At 46.2% G+C, this 18,169-nt stretch overlaps 1 protein-coding gene across 1 annotated transcript in view; it reads right to left on the bottom strand.

Moving 5' to 3' along the window:
• The window catches only part of itpr3 (inositol 1,4,5-trisphosphate receptor, type 3), a 361,536-nt gene that overhangs the window by 115,968 nt on the left and 227,399 nt on the right, over positions 1 to 18,169 (bottom strand). The window contains exons 21-26 of the mRNA XM_072480387.1: positions 14,187 to 14,331; positions 11,998 to 12,194; positions 9,897 to 10,029; positions 7,155 to 7,212; positions 5,341 to 5,506; positions 2,270 to 2,419 (exon numbers count right to left, since the gene is read on the bottom strand). Coding sequence (XP_072336488.1) covers positions 2,270 to 2,419; positions 5,341 to 5,506; positions 7,155 to 7,212; positions 9,897 to 10,029; positions 11,998 to 12,194; positions 14,187 to 14,331 — 849 coding nt within the window. The remainder of the gene's footprint in view (positions 1 to 2,269; positions 2,420 to 5,340; positions 5,507 to 7,154; positions 7,213 to 9,896; positions 10,030 to 11,997; positions 12,195 to 14,186; positions 14,332 to 18,169) is intronic.

Below are 18,169 nucleotides of genomic sequence, written 5' to 3'. Positions count from 1 at the left end.
AGCGAACAGTGCATCACCAGGAAACACTGCCTGGGGGACTGGAGAATCCGGTCTAAAAGGTTTAGATATTCCTGGAAATGCAAATTTCAAAAAAGGAGACGGACAATGGGGAAAGATGAAAGAGAAGAAAACATATTCATGGAGAGATCTGAGAGCTGTGTTACGCGGTGACCTCCTGGAGCGTGCTCTATGCTTGTACAAAACTGTGAGTAAAGAAAGTGAGCAGCCTTCAGCCAACTCAGCAATATGTCTATTTTTCCAGAAAGTGGGGTTTTGTTTGAAAGTTTTTGAATTTCCACAGGGAGGAGTGAGATAGAAGCCCCTCCCCTACAGCAACTATGGGGTTGCCTCGTGGTAATATTACTGGAATTCTTTATAGATTAGATATCTATAAAGGGTGTTTAAATGTGAGGAGGAATCTTTTTCAGGAATATTCCATAAGGCTATGTATAAGTGTGTAAATGTAATCTTGTGTGATTAAGCTTTCTTTCCTTTTCTTAATAAATGTTTTAATTTAATATTTTAAATTGCCAAAAGGGTTATTGGAACTTGTGGCTCCTGACTTCAGTACACGTTATCTTCTTGTGGTAAAAGTACAAAAAGAAAAGAGTTTTGATCGCTTGCCAAGTTTCCCTTTGGAATTTGGTTGACACGGCACTTACCACCTGCCAGACCATAAAATCCAGTAGGATTTTCCATGACATAATTGGCCTGATATTCACTGGGGTGTGGTTTTTGAACAGCAGGAAGAAAGAGTTATAGATCAATAGAGTTTATACAGCAAGGGAAGAAGCCCTTCAGCTCATTGTGTCTGCACCAGCCATCACGCATCTATTCATGTTCAAGAAACCAGGAAGTCTCAGCTTCCCCAACATGTGGAGTCATATTTCCAGGTCTGTGTGCTTTCTTTAATATCAGTGAGCAGGTTATTGCTCAGTAAGTGCCACCTGATAGCACTGTCGATGACATTTTCCTTCGCTTTGCTGATCATAGAGTCACAGAATTTTACAGCAAAGAAAGAGGCCCTTTGGTCCATTGTGTCTGTGCTAGCCGAACAGGACCTATCTATTCTAATATGATTTTTCACCAATTGGTCCATAGCCTCGTATGCTATTGCGTTTCAAGTGCTCATCTAAATGCTCCTTAAATGGTGTGAGGGTTCCTGCCTCTACCACCCTTTTAGGCAGTGAGTTCCAGATACCCACCACCCTTGGGTGAAAAGGTTTTTCCTCAAATCCCTTCTAAATCTCCTGCCCCTTACCTTAACTCAGTGCTCCCTTGTTAGTGACCCCTCTACTGAGGGGAAAAGTTTCTTCCAGGACAAGAATCTCTATTTGGGAGACTATCTTCTCCTGTCTGAGTTGAATCTCTCCTGCTTTGCGCTCACGGAGAGAGTGCAAATCAGGAAGCGAGTCACAATCTTTAGCCATGCAAATTTACGCATGGCGAGGGTTGTAAGGGGTTGAATCCTGCTATTGGGACGCCATTAAGAGCAGATGGCCCAATAGCGAAGTCATGCAGCTGGGTCTCTCCCTCCCTCCGCACCCCCACCCGCCCTGGGATTTTCTGGGTTACCCCCCAAATAAAACGTTGGAGGGTGACTCGACTTTCCCCTCCACCGACGCCCACCGGAGACGCACTAATTAGAGAGGCCACTTGAGGGGGTTTAAACCCAGTTGACTGGCTTTCCCTTTCCAGGAATTGACAGGTGCTGCTTCCTCTGCCTGAGCCAGCATGTGTATTGCCCAGGTGAGTTTTATATCAGTGATTCTTTTTCACTACATCTGTCTAGAGCTGTTTTCCAGCTTCCCAGCAGGGATCTCTCTGATGGGGGGTGCCCAGGCAGTCTCTGATGCAGAGGTCTCTGGTGGGGTCTCTCTAATTGGGCTTCTCAGTTGGGAGTGCGGTGGGGGGGGCTCTGGTGAGGGTGGAGTGGGCAGGTCTTGCATTGTGTGGAATAGGGTGGTTCTCTTGAGATGGGACATAGAGATGGGGCATAGAGATGGGGCATAGAGATGGGACATAGAGATGGGACATAGAGATGGGACATAGAGATGGGACATAGAGATGGGACATAGAGATGGGGCATAGAGATGGGGCATAGAGATGGGGCATAGAGATGGGGCATAGAAATGGGGTGTAGAGATGGAGTGGGCTGAGACTATGAAGCGGTCTGAAAACAAGAATGAGAATTTTTAAAAATGAGATAAACAAATGTAGGTCAGTGAGCACAGGGTTTAGATGTATAGACGGCACAAGGATTAGATACCTCTGATTTTGCCGTTTTTCCTTCAACCCCTCTGCTGCTCTTTTTGTCCACCCAGAGCTCAGACTTTTCCACCATTGTACGCAGGCGATCCAAATCAGACTTGATCACTTTATAGTTATCAACGTCTTGAGGTGAAATGAGAAGCTGGACCTAACAGGGAAGAAAAAGAAAGGTATTACTTTCACTTCCACCAAGTAAAAGCATTAGTAAAACATGCTGTTTTAGTGAGGAGTTGGATGGGGGCAGGGGAATCAATAACCAGAGATGTGATATTGGTGTATATAAAACTCCTTTTCCAATGAAGTCATTTGACATGCCAATATCATAGTGCAACTGTCAAGCTTCTATTTGTTATGGCAACAATATTTACATTTGTCCATTTTTCACTAGCGACCCCATCCTTTTAAAACTAGTCACTGCATATAACATATTAATAATGGATTATAGTTCAGGGGCGAAATTTTCCGGAAACGGCGCGATGTCCGCCGACTGGCGCCCAAAATGGCGCCAGACGGGCATCGCGCCGCCCCAAAGGTGCGGAATGCTCCGCATCTTTGGGGGCCGAGCCCCAACATTGAGGGGCTAGGCCGACGCCGGAGGAATTTCCGCCCCGCCAGCCCGCGGAAACGGCCTTTGTTGCCCCGCCAGCTGGCGCGGAAATGACATCGCGGGGCGGCGCATGCGCTGGAGCGTCAGCGGCCGCTGACAGTTTCCCGCGCATGCGCAGTGGAGGGAGTCACTTCTGCCTCTGCCATGGTGGAGACCGTGGCAGAGGCGGAAGGGAAAGAGTGACCCCACGGCACAGGCCCGCCCGTGGATCGGTGGGCCCCGATCGCGGGCCAGGCCACCGAGGGGGCACCCCCCGGGGTCAGATCGCCCCGTGCCCCCACCAGGACCCCGGAGCCCGCCCGCGCCGCCTTGTCCCGCCGGTAAGGTAGGTCATTTAATTTACACCGGCGGGACAGGCAATTTATCGGCGGGACTTCGGCCCATCTGGGCCGGAGAATCGAGCGGGGGGGGGCCCGCCAACCGGCGCGGCGCGATTCCCGCCCCCGCCGAATATCCGGTGCCGGAGATTTCGGCAACCGGCGGGGGCGGCATTCATGCCAGCCCCCAACGATTCTCCGACCTGGCGGGGGGTCGGAGAATGTCGCCCCAGGTCCCTGTGTTTGTGGGGTTTTTTCAAAACGTAGAATTGAAGTGAGGAAACAAAAGTCCTTTTGATAAACACAAGCAATGTGATTTGTTTGGTTAAACACATGGCAGCATTTTATTTAAATCTTATTAAAAAAATTCAAACAAACCATACAAAGGGGTGAAAGGATTTTTAACATGCTGGATTTGTTCATTGAGTAGATTAATTGATTGGAAACATTGCAGGAAAACAAACAGTAATTCTGTGCCCACTTGGCAAGTTAGCTAAAAGACATTCTATTGTAAATATATAATTGCACCGTATTAGTCACAGTATGGGTTCAGGATGGTTTAAATAAATAACTTGAATTCTTAAAATACATTAAACGTAAAAGCAATGGCTGATGTAATGCTTTCCTGCTTCCAAAGTGGGACTTCGAGGGAGGTTTCAAACTGCTTAGTAGCCAGTAGCAATTGTCAAATCCAATTTTCCTTTTTAACCTGGACACATTATCAAATGCTTGCCTAGATCTAAGGACAAGAACAGACACCAGGTAAGGGGAGTTGGGACGCAGATTTGACTGAGTTGGAGATCGGGAATAACCTTGATAGAGAAATTAGTTTTAAAAGGACACAAAATATATTGATGTTAAAGTGCATTAAAGTGCAGTCACATTATGAAACACATGGCTATATCTTTTTCATTGCCATTAATACAGCACCACTGTTCAAATTAAAATGGGCTCAATACTCTTCAGCGCAGGATTGTACAAGCCTTGGGTTCAGTATTGACAAGCAAACATATTACTGGATTTAGATGTTACTATAAATGATCTGATATCTGTGTGTCCACATGAAAAATGTCAGACAGGTTTAGCCACTGATGGAGTTACGAAATTGAAGTTAAACAGTTTTGCACGTGTTTTTTTAAAATAAAGGATTATCTGACATTCCAGGTGGTCATCGCAGGCATATTTCCACTTCAGCTGTTTCCTACTCTCCAATTCTTTCAAATGATTTTGCCAGTCCTTCTGTGTGTTTTCCATTCTTTGGCCCCGTTTTCAACCCCCCCCCCCTCACCTGGTTGGTGTGCACTTCTGCAGGTTGGACCACAATGAAGTCATTGGTGCCCCATCTGCAGTTTTAGTTGAAGAGCAGGCTAACAGTGACTGGCTCCCTGTCAGGCCATACCGACCAGGTGGGGAATCGTGGGCGTGATTAGTCTCGGACCCACACACTGCCCACCCACCATCACCCTGACTGCCCAGAACTGATCCCACAATTCCCTGGCAGCGCCCTTCTGCCGCCTAAATTTCCTGTCTATGAGCACTAGGGTTGGAAAATCTATGGAGCGAGGCCATGCTGTTGAAGTTTACCGAGCCTTCACAACCCCCAGTAAAATGGAAGGCATTTTGCATCCCTCTGACTTTCCTTTGCATAACAAAAAGCATATCGCTTTGCTTTATAATTGATAATTGGCCACTGGTCAATTTGAAGGAACTGCATCCAAATTGCAAATTTGAAAATTGCTCAAGAAGCTAATGGCTTGCTGTAGCCCCAGAACAAAGGCAAAATCAGATGTTAAGTAGTCAATCTGAAATGTTACAAAAACAGAAAATACTGGACAATCTCAGCAGATCTGACAGCATCTGTAGAGAGGTAAGGAAGCTAACTTTTCAAGTCTGTGTGACTCTTTGTCAAAGCTGGCAGTCTCTCGACAGATGCTGTCAGGCCTGCTGAGATTGTCCAGTATTTGCCTTTTTTGTTTCAGATTCCAGAATCTGCAATAATTTGCTTTTACCAACCTGAAATGTAAAATCTGTTTCTCTCTCCTCAGGTGCTGACAGACCTACTGAGTATTTACCCATTGCCCCCAAGCCTGTTGCAGCTCTAAGTTTGTTATTTAGCCCGTAAGGTTAGGACAGTCCATTCCTCACCTGTTTAAAAGTGCCCAGCAACTCCTGTCTTTGGCTGAAATGTTTGAAAAGAAGCTGCAGAGATCCAGAAACAAGTGGTGGATAATCATGCATTGTCAGGTGTACTAGTACTCGCAGAAACAATGTGCCCCCCTCATCATCCACCTCCAGCGGACTGCTGTTTTTGCTGAATAAAAGGAAATGGAGAACATGAACAAAACAAAATCAGAAGCACTAAAACAGTGAGGTAGCTTACAACACTCGCTATTATCCCATCACCAAGATATGAACTACCAACCACACCCAAGAATTTCATGTGTTATTGATGGGGACTTGACATGGCTGCTCAGGGGAGGCATGATGGTACAGTGGTTGGCACTGCTGCCTCACAGTTCAATTTCAGCCTTGGGAGACTGTCTGTGGGGAGCTTGCATGTTCTCCCTGTGTACTCCCATCCATTTTCCTCCCACAGCCTAAATATGTACAGGTTAGGTGGTTGGCCATGCTAAAATTGCCCCTTAGTGTTCAAAGAGGTGCAGATTAGCTGGGGTCACGGGGATAGAGCAGGGGAGTGGGTCGAGATGGGGTGCTCTTTCGGAGGTCCGGTACAGACTCAATGGGCCGAATGAGCGTAGGGATTCTATGGTTCTATTTACAAGCTTAGTCAAGGAGTATGTGGTATAGGTCTCAAAATAAAAAATAATTCAAGGCACTGAAAAAACAAGCAGTGAAAAATCCAGAGACTGACGAGAACAAGCGTCAACTCTGTTGGGCCAAATTTTGGAAGGATCACATATTTAGTCCAACAACATGCTGGCAATTGTTGAGGTAACATTGAAAGCTCACCCAAGGGGTAACTGGTTTTCCTCAGCAAGGCTGTGTCAATATTTGTTCAGAATATCAATCTTGCACCTCGCCACAGCTATACAGCTGGCTTAAGCTTTCATTTTAAAATTTAATCCTGATAGAGCTAAATCCAAAGCAAAGGGCGTACTGCACAGCACAAATGGATTCTCAACAAAATCAAGATCAAGGTTGATATTGTCAGAGATAGCACTGAAAATGAAAGCCGAAACAGCGTACAATTCAGAATTATGTGCACTCTCTGGGACCAATAAGCAGTACTGTGACGACTATTCAAATGCACTTAAGGTCAGGCAGCAAAATAGTGCCTTTTATGTCTGACATGAAGCATCATCGCTAGGATTGTAAATTTTCACAGAGCAGGTTGGGAGCCTTGATACAGCTGAGTTTGTAATGACATTTGGAAGTGGTTTTGCAAAGCAATGATGCCTTTATTGTTTTTTCCATTGAATAGAGCATGAACCCCATACACGTTGACAAGGCAAGTCTTCTTGCCAGTTTCTTAATTTGCCTTGTTAAAGGGTGCGATTCAATGTCGTCATCCCAACCGACTTGGTGTTGAATCCAGCGAGAGGACTTTCACGAAATTTGCGATGCTCAACATGTCTTGCGAGATTTAATGGAATCGGGCGAGATGTCGCGATCTAGAGCTCGCCTTCACTGGACCTCAGCCTCACTGGGCGTGATCCAGATCTGAATATTTAAATGAGTATAATTGCTCATGGAAAGGTCCGCTTTAACATCCAGAACTTTATTCAGGCGACAGGGCAAGGCAATACAGCACCATCCCACCTAATTACATACCCTTCCTGTCTTCAAGCTCACCACCAGTGAGATTCCTCCCCCTCTAGTAGTGTTAAAATATATATACAGTGCCTCCCCATAGATTTTCAATTCCACCTTCACATTTACAACTTAAATTGATGCTATTTTGTCCAAACTTTCACCAAATTAATTATCAGGTCACTTACCCAACCACAAACATTAATTCTGCTTGCTCCCCAATACGATCCAGGTTCATTGTTGTGACTAAGAAGATAAGCATAGAGTTCAAAAATAACATTCCCAATCATTTATGTCAGTGAGATAGACCTTCCCTGTAATTACCAAGCCGCTCACGGTCGGGTTCAAATTAATTTGATTTGCAGGCACAGAAATTTAGCTTAAATCGATTCCATTCTGAAGTTTCCGCCAGTTATATAACTGGGTAGCAACACTGCCGTGAGGTCAAGGCATCAATTGTGGGGTTAAATTTTTCAGTCCATGGTGAAGCAAGGGTGGTCACCACAGACCATGGAGTAAGTCTCGCTGAGCAATTTAGTGATCTTTCTGACGGGAATTTCACCTATCTCGCCGTGCTGTGCTGTGTAACTGATTACTATGTTCCCAGTTTGAAGCAACTGTAATGTCATCAGGCTATCAAAAGCTGTCCACCTCCACAATTATAAAATTATTTTTCAGGGTCAGTTCTGTCTGTAAAATTTTATTAATAACATCACCATTAAAAAGTCCAAAGATGTACAGGTTAGGTGGATTGACCATGCTAAATTGCCCCTTTGAAGGATAGGTTGGGTTACGGGGTAGGGTGGGGGCGTGGGCCTAGGTAGGCTGCTGTAGGGGCTCGGCGCAGGCTCGATGGGCCGAATGACCCCCTTCTACACTATAGGGATTCTATATAAGAAAAAGCCAGTTACATTTGTTTGACCAAGATGTAAATTTTTAAAGGGGTCACAAATGGCCAAGTGGATTGGCGGGGGTCTGCGTATGTTGAAATTCCCATTGAAATCAGTGATTGCTGGCAATGGGTGGGGGTGGGGGTGGGGGAGCAGCATTATGGGGAGGCCCAAAGTATCATCTGTTTTGGAGCTCTAAGTCACAATCTGTAACTTCAGGATTTCCTGCCATTCTCTGCCCGATATCCTTAAGTTAAGAATATTCTTAAGTTGCGGACAGTTCAGATGGATAATGATGGTGAACCCTGACTGTTCATCATGTGCAACATCCCCACCCCTTAACCCATTCTGGCCCATTAGTCCCATCCATCCTGACCATTGAAATTTTGTGACTGTAATCCTCTAACCTACAATATGATTGTAAATCCCCTTTGATCTCAAAAGTATGCACTTTGTACCTTCAACAAATCTCACCCAGAAATATTCTCGGACTTCAAACTATTAGATACCAAATAGGTATCGGGACCATCTGTGTTGTGTGGCTTCAGTCACAAAAGTAACCAGTCCAATATTTCTGCTAAGCTGTGCAAATATATGGTCACACAGCAACCTGGAATGCACTAATCTCCTGCAATAAACAGGCCACACGCAATCAATGTTCCCTCTAAGATGCACATGCATGTGTTTGCACACTAATCTAAAATGTACTCACACAACAAAGAAAATTTAAAGGGAACATTTATTGTGCAATATTCATTCCCCCAAATGGCTCCCACTGTACTATAGATTCTGAAGATGAAAACGCATAAATACAAGAATACATTTTCACCCATAAATTTGGCTCCAGAACCTCTTTCCCTGTTCCACAAAATGCACATACATCCCAACTGAACTTTTGATTCATATTTCTGGAAAATCAGCAACAGGACATGGCAGCCAAGGATTTTTGTGGACAATTCCCGACAACTGGGAGGCGCAGATCAGGCCATGGTGGGCGTTGACAGCAGATAAGACGGAAGTTATCAAATGCGTTGGGGAAGTCAACAATCATGCCAGGAATTGGAGAGAGGCCACAATCAGATGAGAGGCCGATGAGAGGCCAGAACGTAGAAGGTATATTTTTTAAAAGCCATACAGAATATCAAAATGTGTCAGAGTTACAAAGGGACTTGGAGACAAATGACATCCAAAATAGAGGGGGTAGATTCAAGGAAGAGAGAATGAGGGGAAAACAATGAGAAAGGTAGTTGAGGTAAAAAAAAAGCATGTGAGAAGCATTGAGAGACAGAGAAAGATTGGAGTAGAAGGGAAGCCAGCAAGAGATACAGGTCTTTTGTAAAAAACAAGATTGGCTATGATCAATATTACAGCAAATTAACTAGTTGCATTTGAAAAATAATAACAAGTGAAGGTCACAATTCTATCTCTTTTGCCACATCATATAGTTGCACCGAGACAGAATTTAAATTAAGGCCCATACATCTGATACCGAAAACATGATGTGTCAAATACAAGTCATAGGTTTCAGGGTGCTGGAACGTCACTTCTTACAACTGACTTTCTGTGATTGTTTTCAGATGCTCCTAGACTGCACAGTTGTAGAGGCAATTAAATATGATGACAGGGTAGAAATGCTTGATCTGTCATTCCTCCCAAATGTACTGCAGTCGTTCAAGGCGGTTCATCACCACCTTCTCAAGGGCAATTAGAAATGGGCAACAAATCCTGGCCTTGCCAGTGATGCCATATTTCTCAGAGCAAATCATCAAGTTGTTTATTTTGTCACACATGGACAGCAGCCAGAGGAAAGCTGGCCTGGCAAATCAGTGAAAGGCCTGCTGCAATTTCTTTCAGGAAGTTTTTTTTCCATAGAATTGAAGGGGCACATTACACACTGGAAAGCTCTCTGCAGAGATCAGAGTATTTGAAAACGACTGGACACCTCGCAGAGAACTCAGATTTCAGTCATGCTGAGCAGATGAGTTGCTTCCACATGCATTTCATGTCAAACACTCCTGAGACACAATTATTATTTGTCACCTGTTGACTCCATAAATGGAGTGATGGCGCCATCAGCTGTGCTCTCCGGTATAGGATTGTTGTCAACAAATTCCTTTTTGAAGACTGATAGCAGGTACGAAATTCTGAAGTCTAACCTGACATTAAGGATGAACTGAAAAGTAAAGAGCTTAAATCAATTCAGTGAAGCCTTTTTTTGGTGCTGGGGGAGTGGGGGATGAGAATGTGAATGAGCATTTTCCTCCTCCCTTCGCTGTTTTGGATTCCCATTACTTCGGGGAAGTATTAAATCACTGACTGAATGCTTCACAGATAACCCCTCAACACCAGCTCAGTGTTGCTGAGTCGATGGGGCAGATTTCCAGTCTGCGATCGCCATCAGGGAGAAGGGCGACGTGGGAGAAAAATCCGGAGAGAGTCGGGAAACATGATTCTCTCCGGAGAGATCGCATATCCCGATCTTCCCCGCCCCTTGCCAGTGCCGTCATGAGGACAAAGGGCGAGAACCTCATTGTAATACGTTTGAATCAATTTTAATATTATTAACGGGCCACCCCGCCACATGATTCCCCCCCCTCACTGAATATTCAGACCTCGTCAACGTGATTTCAACAGGTTAGGCAAAATGAGATTCAGTCGAGGGGATCCCTCCAGTGGCGCAAAGGTAAGTATGGCCCCCGGCGGGAGAGGGACTGGCCCGGGCAATGCCCGTGGCACAGGTCCTTGGCAGTGTCAACCTGTGTCAGACCCCTGTGAGGAGGGGATTGGTCCATTAATGTATGGTGTGGGGAAAGCAGACTGTTGGGGGCAGGGGGGAGAACTTGCAGGCACAGCAGGGGTAGTGGGCACTGAAGGGGGGAGGGAACACTGGGTAATACTTCCACAGTGTTGGGGGGGGGGGAGAAAGACCCCAAAGGGACCCCAATAATTGGCCGGGTGGGGGCGGGGAACCCTCAATGCCTCCGTGGTGGAGACTGAGCGGCATGCCGTTTAAAGATGGCACCCCGAACTCTGAGGAGCCGGCTGCCGGCTCTATCAGGTCCCGTCCTGCCAGCTCATGTTGTTTCATTAAAGAGGCTGAAGATCTGGACAAAAAACTGGTCTGTGCAACTGGAGAGCTACATGCCAGTTTTCAGTCTGAGCTTGACACTTTGAAAACAAATGATACGATTCCGCCCATTGACTCTAAAATATCTCGGAGGTTACCGCATTGCCTAGATAGAATCATTTCCTACAGGATAGCACAATATCTCATGTGGTAGCAGTTTGATCCCTTTATTGTATTGAATCATTGCCTTATATATATATATTGCTTACAGACAGCTCAAATGCATTATCAGAAAAGCAAAAGTGCCCCTTTCTATTGCAACTTAAGTAAAAAAAGAATTTATTTTTAATGTGGTCAATGGAAATCTGCAGACCTTTGACACGTTTCCACCATCGAATAAAATTCCAATTCATTCCATAAGAAGAACCCATCAAAGAGATGGGTGTTTTGATGTCAAACTGCCTCATCTTTATAAGTGTACTTTAACCTCATTCCAATTATTGCTTTACAACTCCATGGACTCTATCCAGTGTCCCCGCACATCATGAAATTATTTTCTTCATGCTGATCATGGCAACTCCATAGAGAATCCTACGAGACATATATTTTAACACATGTCTTTTTTTGCTTCGATTTCAAGAGGGTGACCTTTGCGCGTTGTTTTAATTTCTGGATTGATCGCCAATCAACATTGCTGGATACGACAGCAATGCGAACAAGTGGACTGATTTCAGCTTTAATCTAAAAGCAAATTGCAGCTCTATATTTTTACTGGTTAGTGAAGCTTTCCGTTTCCTTCACATTCAGCGTTGTCTTGGTTATGCTACGGTCAATGTTGGGAGAACTGCAAGCATGTGGGCCACTCTATTCTTCGAATGTAAAAGTGGCATTAGATTGGCATTTAAGAGTCACTTAGACCGTGATCAGAGACCAAGCCGGGAAAAGGTACCATAACCTAAGGACATAATAGTGTTCTTAAAAATAATTAGAACATATTACAAATAAGAATCAACTCTGACCAATGATTAAAGAATACATTATGATTAGGACCTTGAAAATAAAGACATTTCATACCTGTAAAATCTCCAGGATTTTCAGCTTTGTATCCATAACGGTGATATTTTTACTGTCAGGAATGTCTTTAGGCTTTGTTTGCGGTTCTATGTTTGCAGTGGGACGTTGAACAGGACAAAAGATAGACTGTTTTCTGCTTAGAACCATGGTGGATACTATCTGTCCAACTCCATGGATTGACTTCCTCATACTTTTCCCTAAGATATAGGAAAGAGGTGTTTTTTGGGATTAGCAGGGCTGGAACTGCACAATGTAAGGGAATATCTCAAGGGAAAAGTAACTTGGCCATGTAATCCTTTAATGTATGGACCAGTTTTTTTCTACAGATAAGTGGGTGGGATTTTCTCCCCTCTCCACAGCATGTACTGCAGCAGGGGGGTGGCCCACATTGGCTGGCAGTGGGGTATTCCAGTCCCGCTGCTGAGAGCAGGTTACCCGTTCCTCGCAGTCTCCGCTGCCGGGAAACCCCTGGCAGGGAGAGTTACCGTCGGAGGGACCGGAAGACCCCGCCAGCGGGAATGGCCAGAAAATCCTGCAGCACCCAAAAGATAATTTGATGCTGAAAATGGCAATTGGAATTGGAGAAAGGTGCAAAATCATTAGTTCCATAAATCTATGCACGAGCAAAAAGTATACAAGGGAAAGACTTTGAACGCTTTTTAAAAACATTGTACATGCAACAGTCATGAGACGAAATGTCAGCAATGAGATGCTGCTCTTATTGCTATTATTCTGATTCATTGCCATTGCAAGGTGAGAATTTATTTCAGTTTCCAAAGGACTTGTCTTTGTTACTATGACCGAAGCCACAACTAGCAGTTGATTCAGTGTAACCTATCATAACGCGGGTAGGGGAGCCTATGGTCGAACTGAGAGAATAGCAGTGGAGCAGTGGAGGGAGGTGCCCTGCTATTGGCAGGATCCTCTGAACCCGCTGCTGTCAACAGAGATTTCGCATTTTATGCACCCTCCCCGATCCGGGAAACCCGCACCATGGTTCGCTATCTCGCCGGCGAGAACTGCTGGAAACTTCTGGCCATCATAATTTCTTTTAGATGGTAAGCCTTTCAAAATCGATACATAGGTTTAAACGGTCCAGTTCAATATTAGTTACAAATCATTAAAACATTTGGATAACGTTCCTTTGTCTGCTATTTTAATGAACGCACTGAACAGTTTAAGATTAACGTACACGGATTATAAGGGTGAGCAAAAATTTAACAGGAACATTTTACCATATTCATCATTAACATCATCAATTAATTTCAAACCTGAGCTGTGTCAGAGTTGAATGTTCAGACCCAATTCTGCATCCCTCGGCATTTAGAATGGAAATGCCCTTTTGATTTTTATTCAAGTTGGCATCAAAAAGCCATCTACTGTTTCGTTTATATATAATAAGAGCATTCCTGCAAAAATTACTCATTTGTAATAGCTCATTATCAGGCAATCATTCTTGTGCACAGATTAAATAGATAAACCGTGGGATTCTCCGTCGTTGGAATCCTCCGCTTCGCTGGCAGCGCACCCAAACCGGTGGGTTTCCCGACGACGTGGGCTGGCCACAATGGAAAACCCCGTTGGTCAGCTGCGGAATGGACAATCCCACTGCCAGTGGGGGCATGCCACGTTGGAAAACAGGGCTGGCGAAATGGAGAATCCCGCCAATTATATAAGAAACAGGAATATCTGTTCAAACTGTACAACCAACAGAATATGAAGTGCTATTATATATGTAATGTACATAAAATACCCAACCCTCTATGGCTTCGGATACACCCCCATTTCTCCTATTTGAATTCAATGGGCATGAGGAGACAAGGGCCGGGATTTTCTGACCCTGCCATGGGGCTAGAAATTCCCGCCCAAAGTCAACAGACCTTCGGCTGGTCTGCCAAATTTTTCATCCCGCACGTGACGATTCTGCTGTGGACGGGCCCAGAAAATGCCATCCAAAGTGTACTCCCAACATTTGCACTTCTTCCCAGTAAACTGATCATGAGTTGCCCCAAATGCGTGAAGCATTCGCTGAAGCTCAATGAGCAAATGGTTCAGACTGCTTTCAATGAGCGGGTGTAGTAGGCTTGCTTCTCCTACCCACTGTCAAATAGAAGAATCACATCAAAAATTGATCCCACTCTTACTGAGAACATTTCCTGAGTACAAAACTCTTGCACAAAAATACTCACCACCCCCCTCATCGTGCTCCATGGTATCTATAATGTTGGCATCTTGATTACAATCAATAATACCAAGGAGTGTCCTGGTCAGTCGCAGAAGCTCACTGAAGCTGTAGAAGCCAAAATAGATCAGATGTCTGGCCAAGCTGACCACCTAGAGTAGAATGCAAATTATGAGGACCAGTGAATTTATAATATACCATACACAATAAATATTTCTAATATACCACACACAATAAATATTTCTAACATACCACACACAATAAATATTTCTAATATACCACAAAAATAAATATTTCTAATATACCACACACAATAAATAGTTCCACAATGAGGACAGAAGTTGAATCCTTGCCCTGCTGATTAATTGTGCACCTTTTCTGGTAATTGCAACAATTATTATTAATATTGATTTCAGAAAATTCAAAATAAGTAGGTAATCCTGAATGACCTTCAATTTCAGGAGAATCAAACCCTGGTCCGCAAATCCTGGAAAAGCTTTCCTTACACTGCCATTTTGGTTGTGAGAAAAAATATTTTCCCTCTCCTTATTTTATTTTCCATTATTGGGAATGTCTGTCAGAAAAGGACTGCTACAGATATGTGAATCTATTTGTTATATATCAAATTCAATTTTTGGGGCACATGCTTCATCAACTTATTTTTGTTAAGGTTGTGTTTTCTGAACCTCCCACTCCTTGATCCTCCTGGTCACTGCAGGCCCTTCCCCCCTTGACCCTCCAATTGGCAGCCTCTCTCTGTGCGAGACCTTCGGACTTGTGGCCTCACCGCACCGCCGCCACCCTCCCCGCCCCCCCCCCCCCCCCCCCCAACTCCCCACATCCTCTGGCCTTCCAACCTGTAGCTTCACTCCATTGACCAACCCTCCGACTTGTGGTCTTGCCACGTGCTCAACCCACCCTCCCACAAAACGTCCCACACTCTGACTAACCCTCTCACAAGCTCCCTCTCGCTCTCCTGTTCTCCCGTTCAAGATCCAGGTCTGATCCAATCCGGAACTACAGGTTTATGGAAGTGTGAGTCCCATAGGTGCAGAAGTACTGAGCTGGGGCTGTTATAATCTATGTTGGTATTTTTTAATGTCCCCGCTCATCACTTCCCTCCCCTGAATTTTCGCTGTAAACAAGAGCACTGGAGTTGAGGAAGAGCAGCTTCAACTCTTTTCCAAAAAGCATGGATGGTGCTAAAGCGGAACATTGCTAAATGAGCAATGTTAAGTGGGGACTCAGCAGTGGGAAATCCCCATTACTGGCAAAAGTTATCCCCTAGTTTCTCCCTCCCTCCCTACTTAAATTATGGAGTGAAATTTTCAATCCTAAAATGTCCAAATCTATTTAACACCCTGAGGTGGAAACTATTCGATGCCGAAGATTTATCTGCCTTATTTCCCATGGTTTCTTCCATTCCATTTTTACTTATAAGTTCCTTTTCCTGCCTTATTTTTGTACCAGGGTATCAGTGGTATTTTCTCTTATTCCCCTACTGTGAAAATAGGAATAACATATTCATTTAAAAAGCCTGGATTTCTTCAATAACTCTTGTAGCTTTGCCTGCAATTTAATGGACCCACATCCTCCACTACAATCCTCTTCCTCATAATACATTGAAAAACATTTGCATCGCTCCGATATCCCTGATTTTTTTTTTGCATTTTTCTTTTTGTAAAATGTTATTTTCTCTGTCTGCTTTTGTTACTTTTCACAATGTTCCAGCCTGCTGTATTTACAATTTTCCCTGCATTTTTTGCCAACTTTTGTCCTTTTATCATAGAATCTTAGAATTTACAGTGCAGAAGGAGGCCATTCGGCCCATCGGTTCTGCATCGGCCCTTGGAAAGAGCACCCGACTTAAGCCCATGCCTCCACCCTACCCCTGTAACCCAGTAACCCTGCCTACCCTTTTGGAAAGCTTTGCACTGTCTCTTACTTCGTTTGTTGATCGTGATTGTTGAATTACACAAATGCAACCTTTGCCTTTTACATGGCTGCATTGATTGGTGTATTGTATGGAATACTTCTTTGAATATTCACCTTTGTTTGTCTGTATGCTTTCCCATTAGCTTTGGCCAGTTTACTGTGGTCAGTTCATTTCAGAGCCCTTCGGAGTTTACCTTAAATTTAAAGGGCAAAATTCTCCGTTATCGGCGCAAAGTCCGCCGACTGGCGGCAAAAACGGCGCAAATCCCACCTGCATCACGCCACCAAAAACATCGCAAATCCTCCGGCCCGGAATGGGCTAGCAGCGACATGACGCTATCCACGCGGGCTCACGTGGTTCACGCCGTGACGACTCATTAAGGACGCGCTGCTCCCCCCACCTGACCAGAACACCCGACCGGATGGCCGCCTGCCGCTCAGTCCCGAGGTTCCAGTCTCGTGACATTGAGGCGCTCCTGGACGCAGTGGAGCAGAGGAGGCCCAGTCTCAGCAGCCCATGGCCCAGTCTCAGCAGGCCATGGCCCAGTCTCAGCAGGCCATGGCCCAGTCTCAGCAGGCCATGGCCCAGTCTCAGCAGGCCATGGCCCAGTCTCAGCAGGCCATGGCCCAGTCTCAGCAGGCCATCGCTGAGGGCATCGGCGCCAATGCTCATGTGCGAGCCGGCATCGCACAGTCACAGACAGGGTTTGCCAATCCCCTGAGCTCCATGGCTGCAAACCTGCAGACCCCTGTCGATCGCAGCACAGGCCTCCAGGACTGGCAGCGCCAGATGTCGGGGGGGCGTCGGATGGCCAGTCCGTTCGCATTCCCCACCCATGTAGAGGCCTGGGGGCCATCGGGCACCACGAGGGAGGAGGAGGTGCTGTGGTCCGCCCGGGTCCCCCTGTAGGGGAGGTCCCGGAACACCGCGACACCTCGGACTCCCCCCCGCTTCCGTTCCAGGTGCATCGGGTGGGCAATGGGCAGGACAGGCTGGCAGCTCGCCATCCCAGTCGTCCGGGCCGCAGCCTGGCCCATCTAGGCCAGGACGCCCCAGGAAACGGCCACCAAAGGGATCCCGTGTCAGAGAGCAGGAATCACAGCAGTCCACCTCCAGTTCTGCTGTACCGTCTGGGGAACCACGTAGACGTAGTCATAGGGTCCGTAAGGCCAAACAATTAGACACTGAGTAAGTTGGCACTGGTGCAGGGCACAGATGAGTTTTAGGGGCTAGGGCACGTGCATGAACTCCTTTGGTTATTAAAGTCAATGTTACACCGACAGAAGCTGCCTTTGTGCTCTGTCCAAAGCGTGCGGGGGTGTCATGTACGTTGAGCGCAAGTGTGTGTGTGAGGGGTGGTCTTACCTCAGCCCCAGGTGAGTCTGCCCCCTTCCCCTTGGGCCGCCATCAACATCCCCCCGGGCAGAGGACGGGACTGTGCGCTGCAGTGTCACAGCCGCATGCAGGGATGGTCCGGGTGGATGGCGGTACTGTGGCCATGGGTCAGACATAGTCCAATGATGTGGAGCCAGGAGCTCATCGCAGGGCGGGTTGTCATCATCCTCCATGGCCTGCAATAGACACGCGTCCACCGGCAACTGTGTGAGCCCGGCCGTTGTGCCGTAGGTGGATCGGCAATGGGGGGTGGTGTGCATGTGGGTGGGTGGGGTTGGGAGGGGGGTGAGGGTGCTGGGTGGGTGGATGGGTGGGGGGTGTGGGTGGTCGGCTGTTGCCATGGTGTGCGGTCTGTGGCCATACTACCCGATTCCCACGCCCATCTAGTCAGTGAAGCGGGCGGCTATCAGCCTGTCCCGTGCCCGCTGGCCCAGCCGGTAATGGTGGACAGCCACCCGCCCGTGTCTAGCCCGTCTGCCCTGACCATTGCCCCCATCCCCCTCATCTGGGGTGGACTGCACCTCTTCCTGCTGCTCCTCCACTCCGCCCTCCTCTGCCTGCGGCACATCGCCCCTCTGCTGGGCTATATTGTGCAGGATGCAGCACACCACAATGATGCGGCCGACCCTATCTGACCGATACTGGAGGGCACCCCCAGA

Source organism: Scyliorhinus torazame, chromosome 17, assembly GCF_047496885.1.
Source record: "Scyliorhinus torazame isolate Kashiwa2021f chromosome 17, sScyTor2.1, whole genome shotgun sequence".
NCBI classification, from domain to species: Eukaryota; Metazoa; Chordata; class Chondrichthyes; order Carcharhiniformes; family Scyliorhinidae; genus Scyliorhinus; species Scyliorhinus torazame.
Note: the sequence above shows the minus strand (reverse complement) of the source record. Positions and strands in the feature narration are given on the sequence as shown.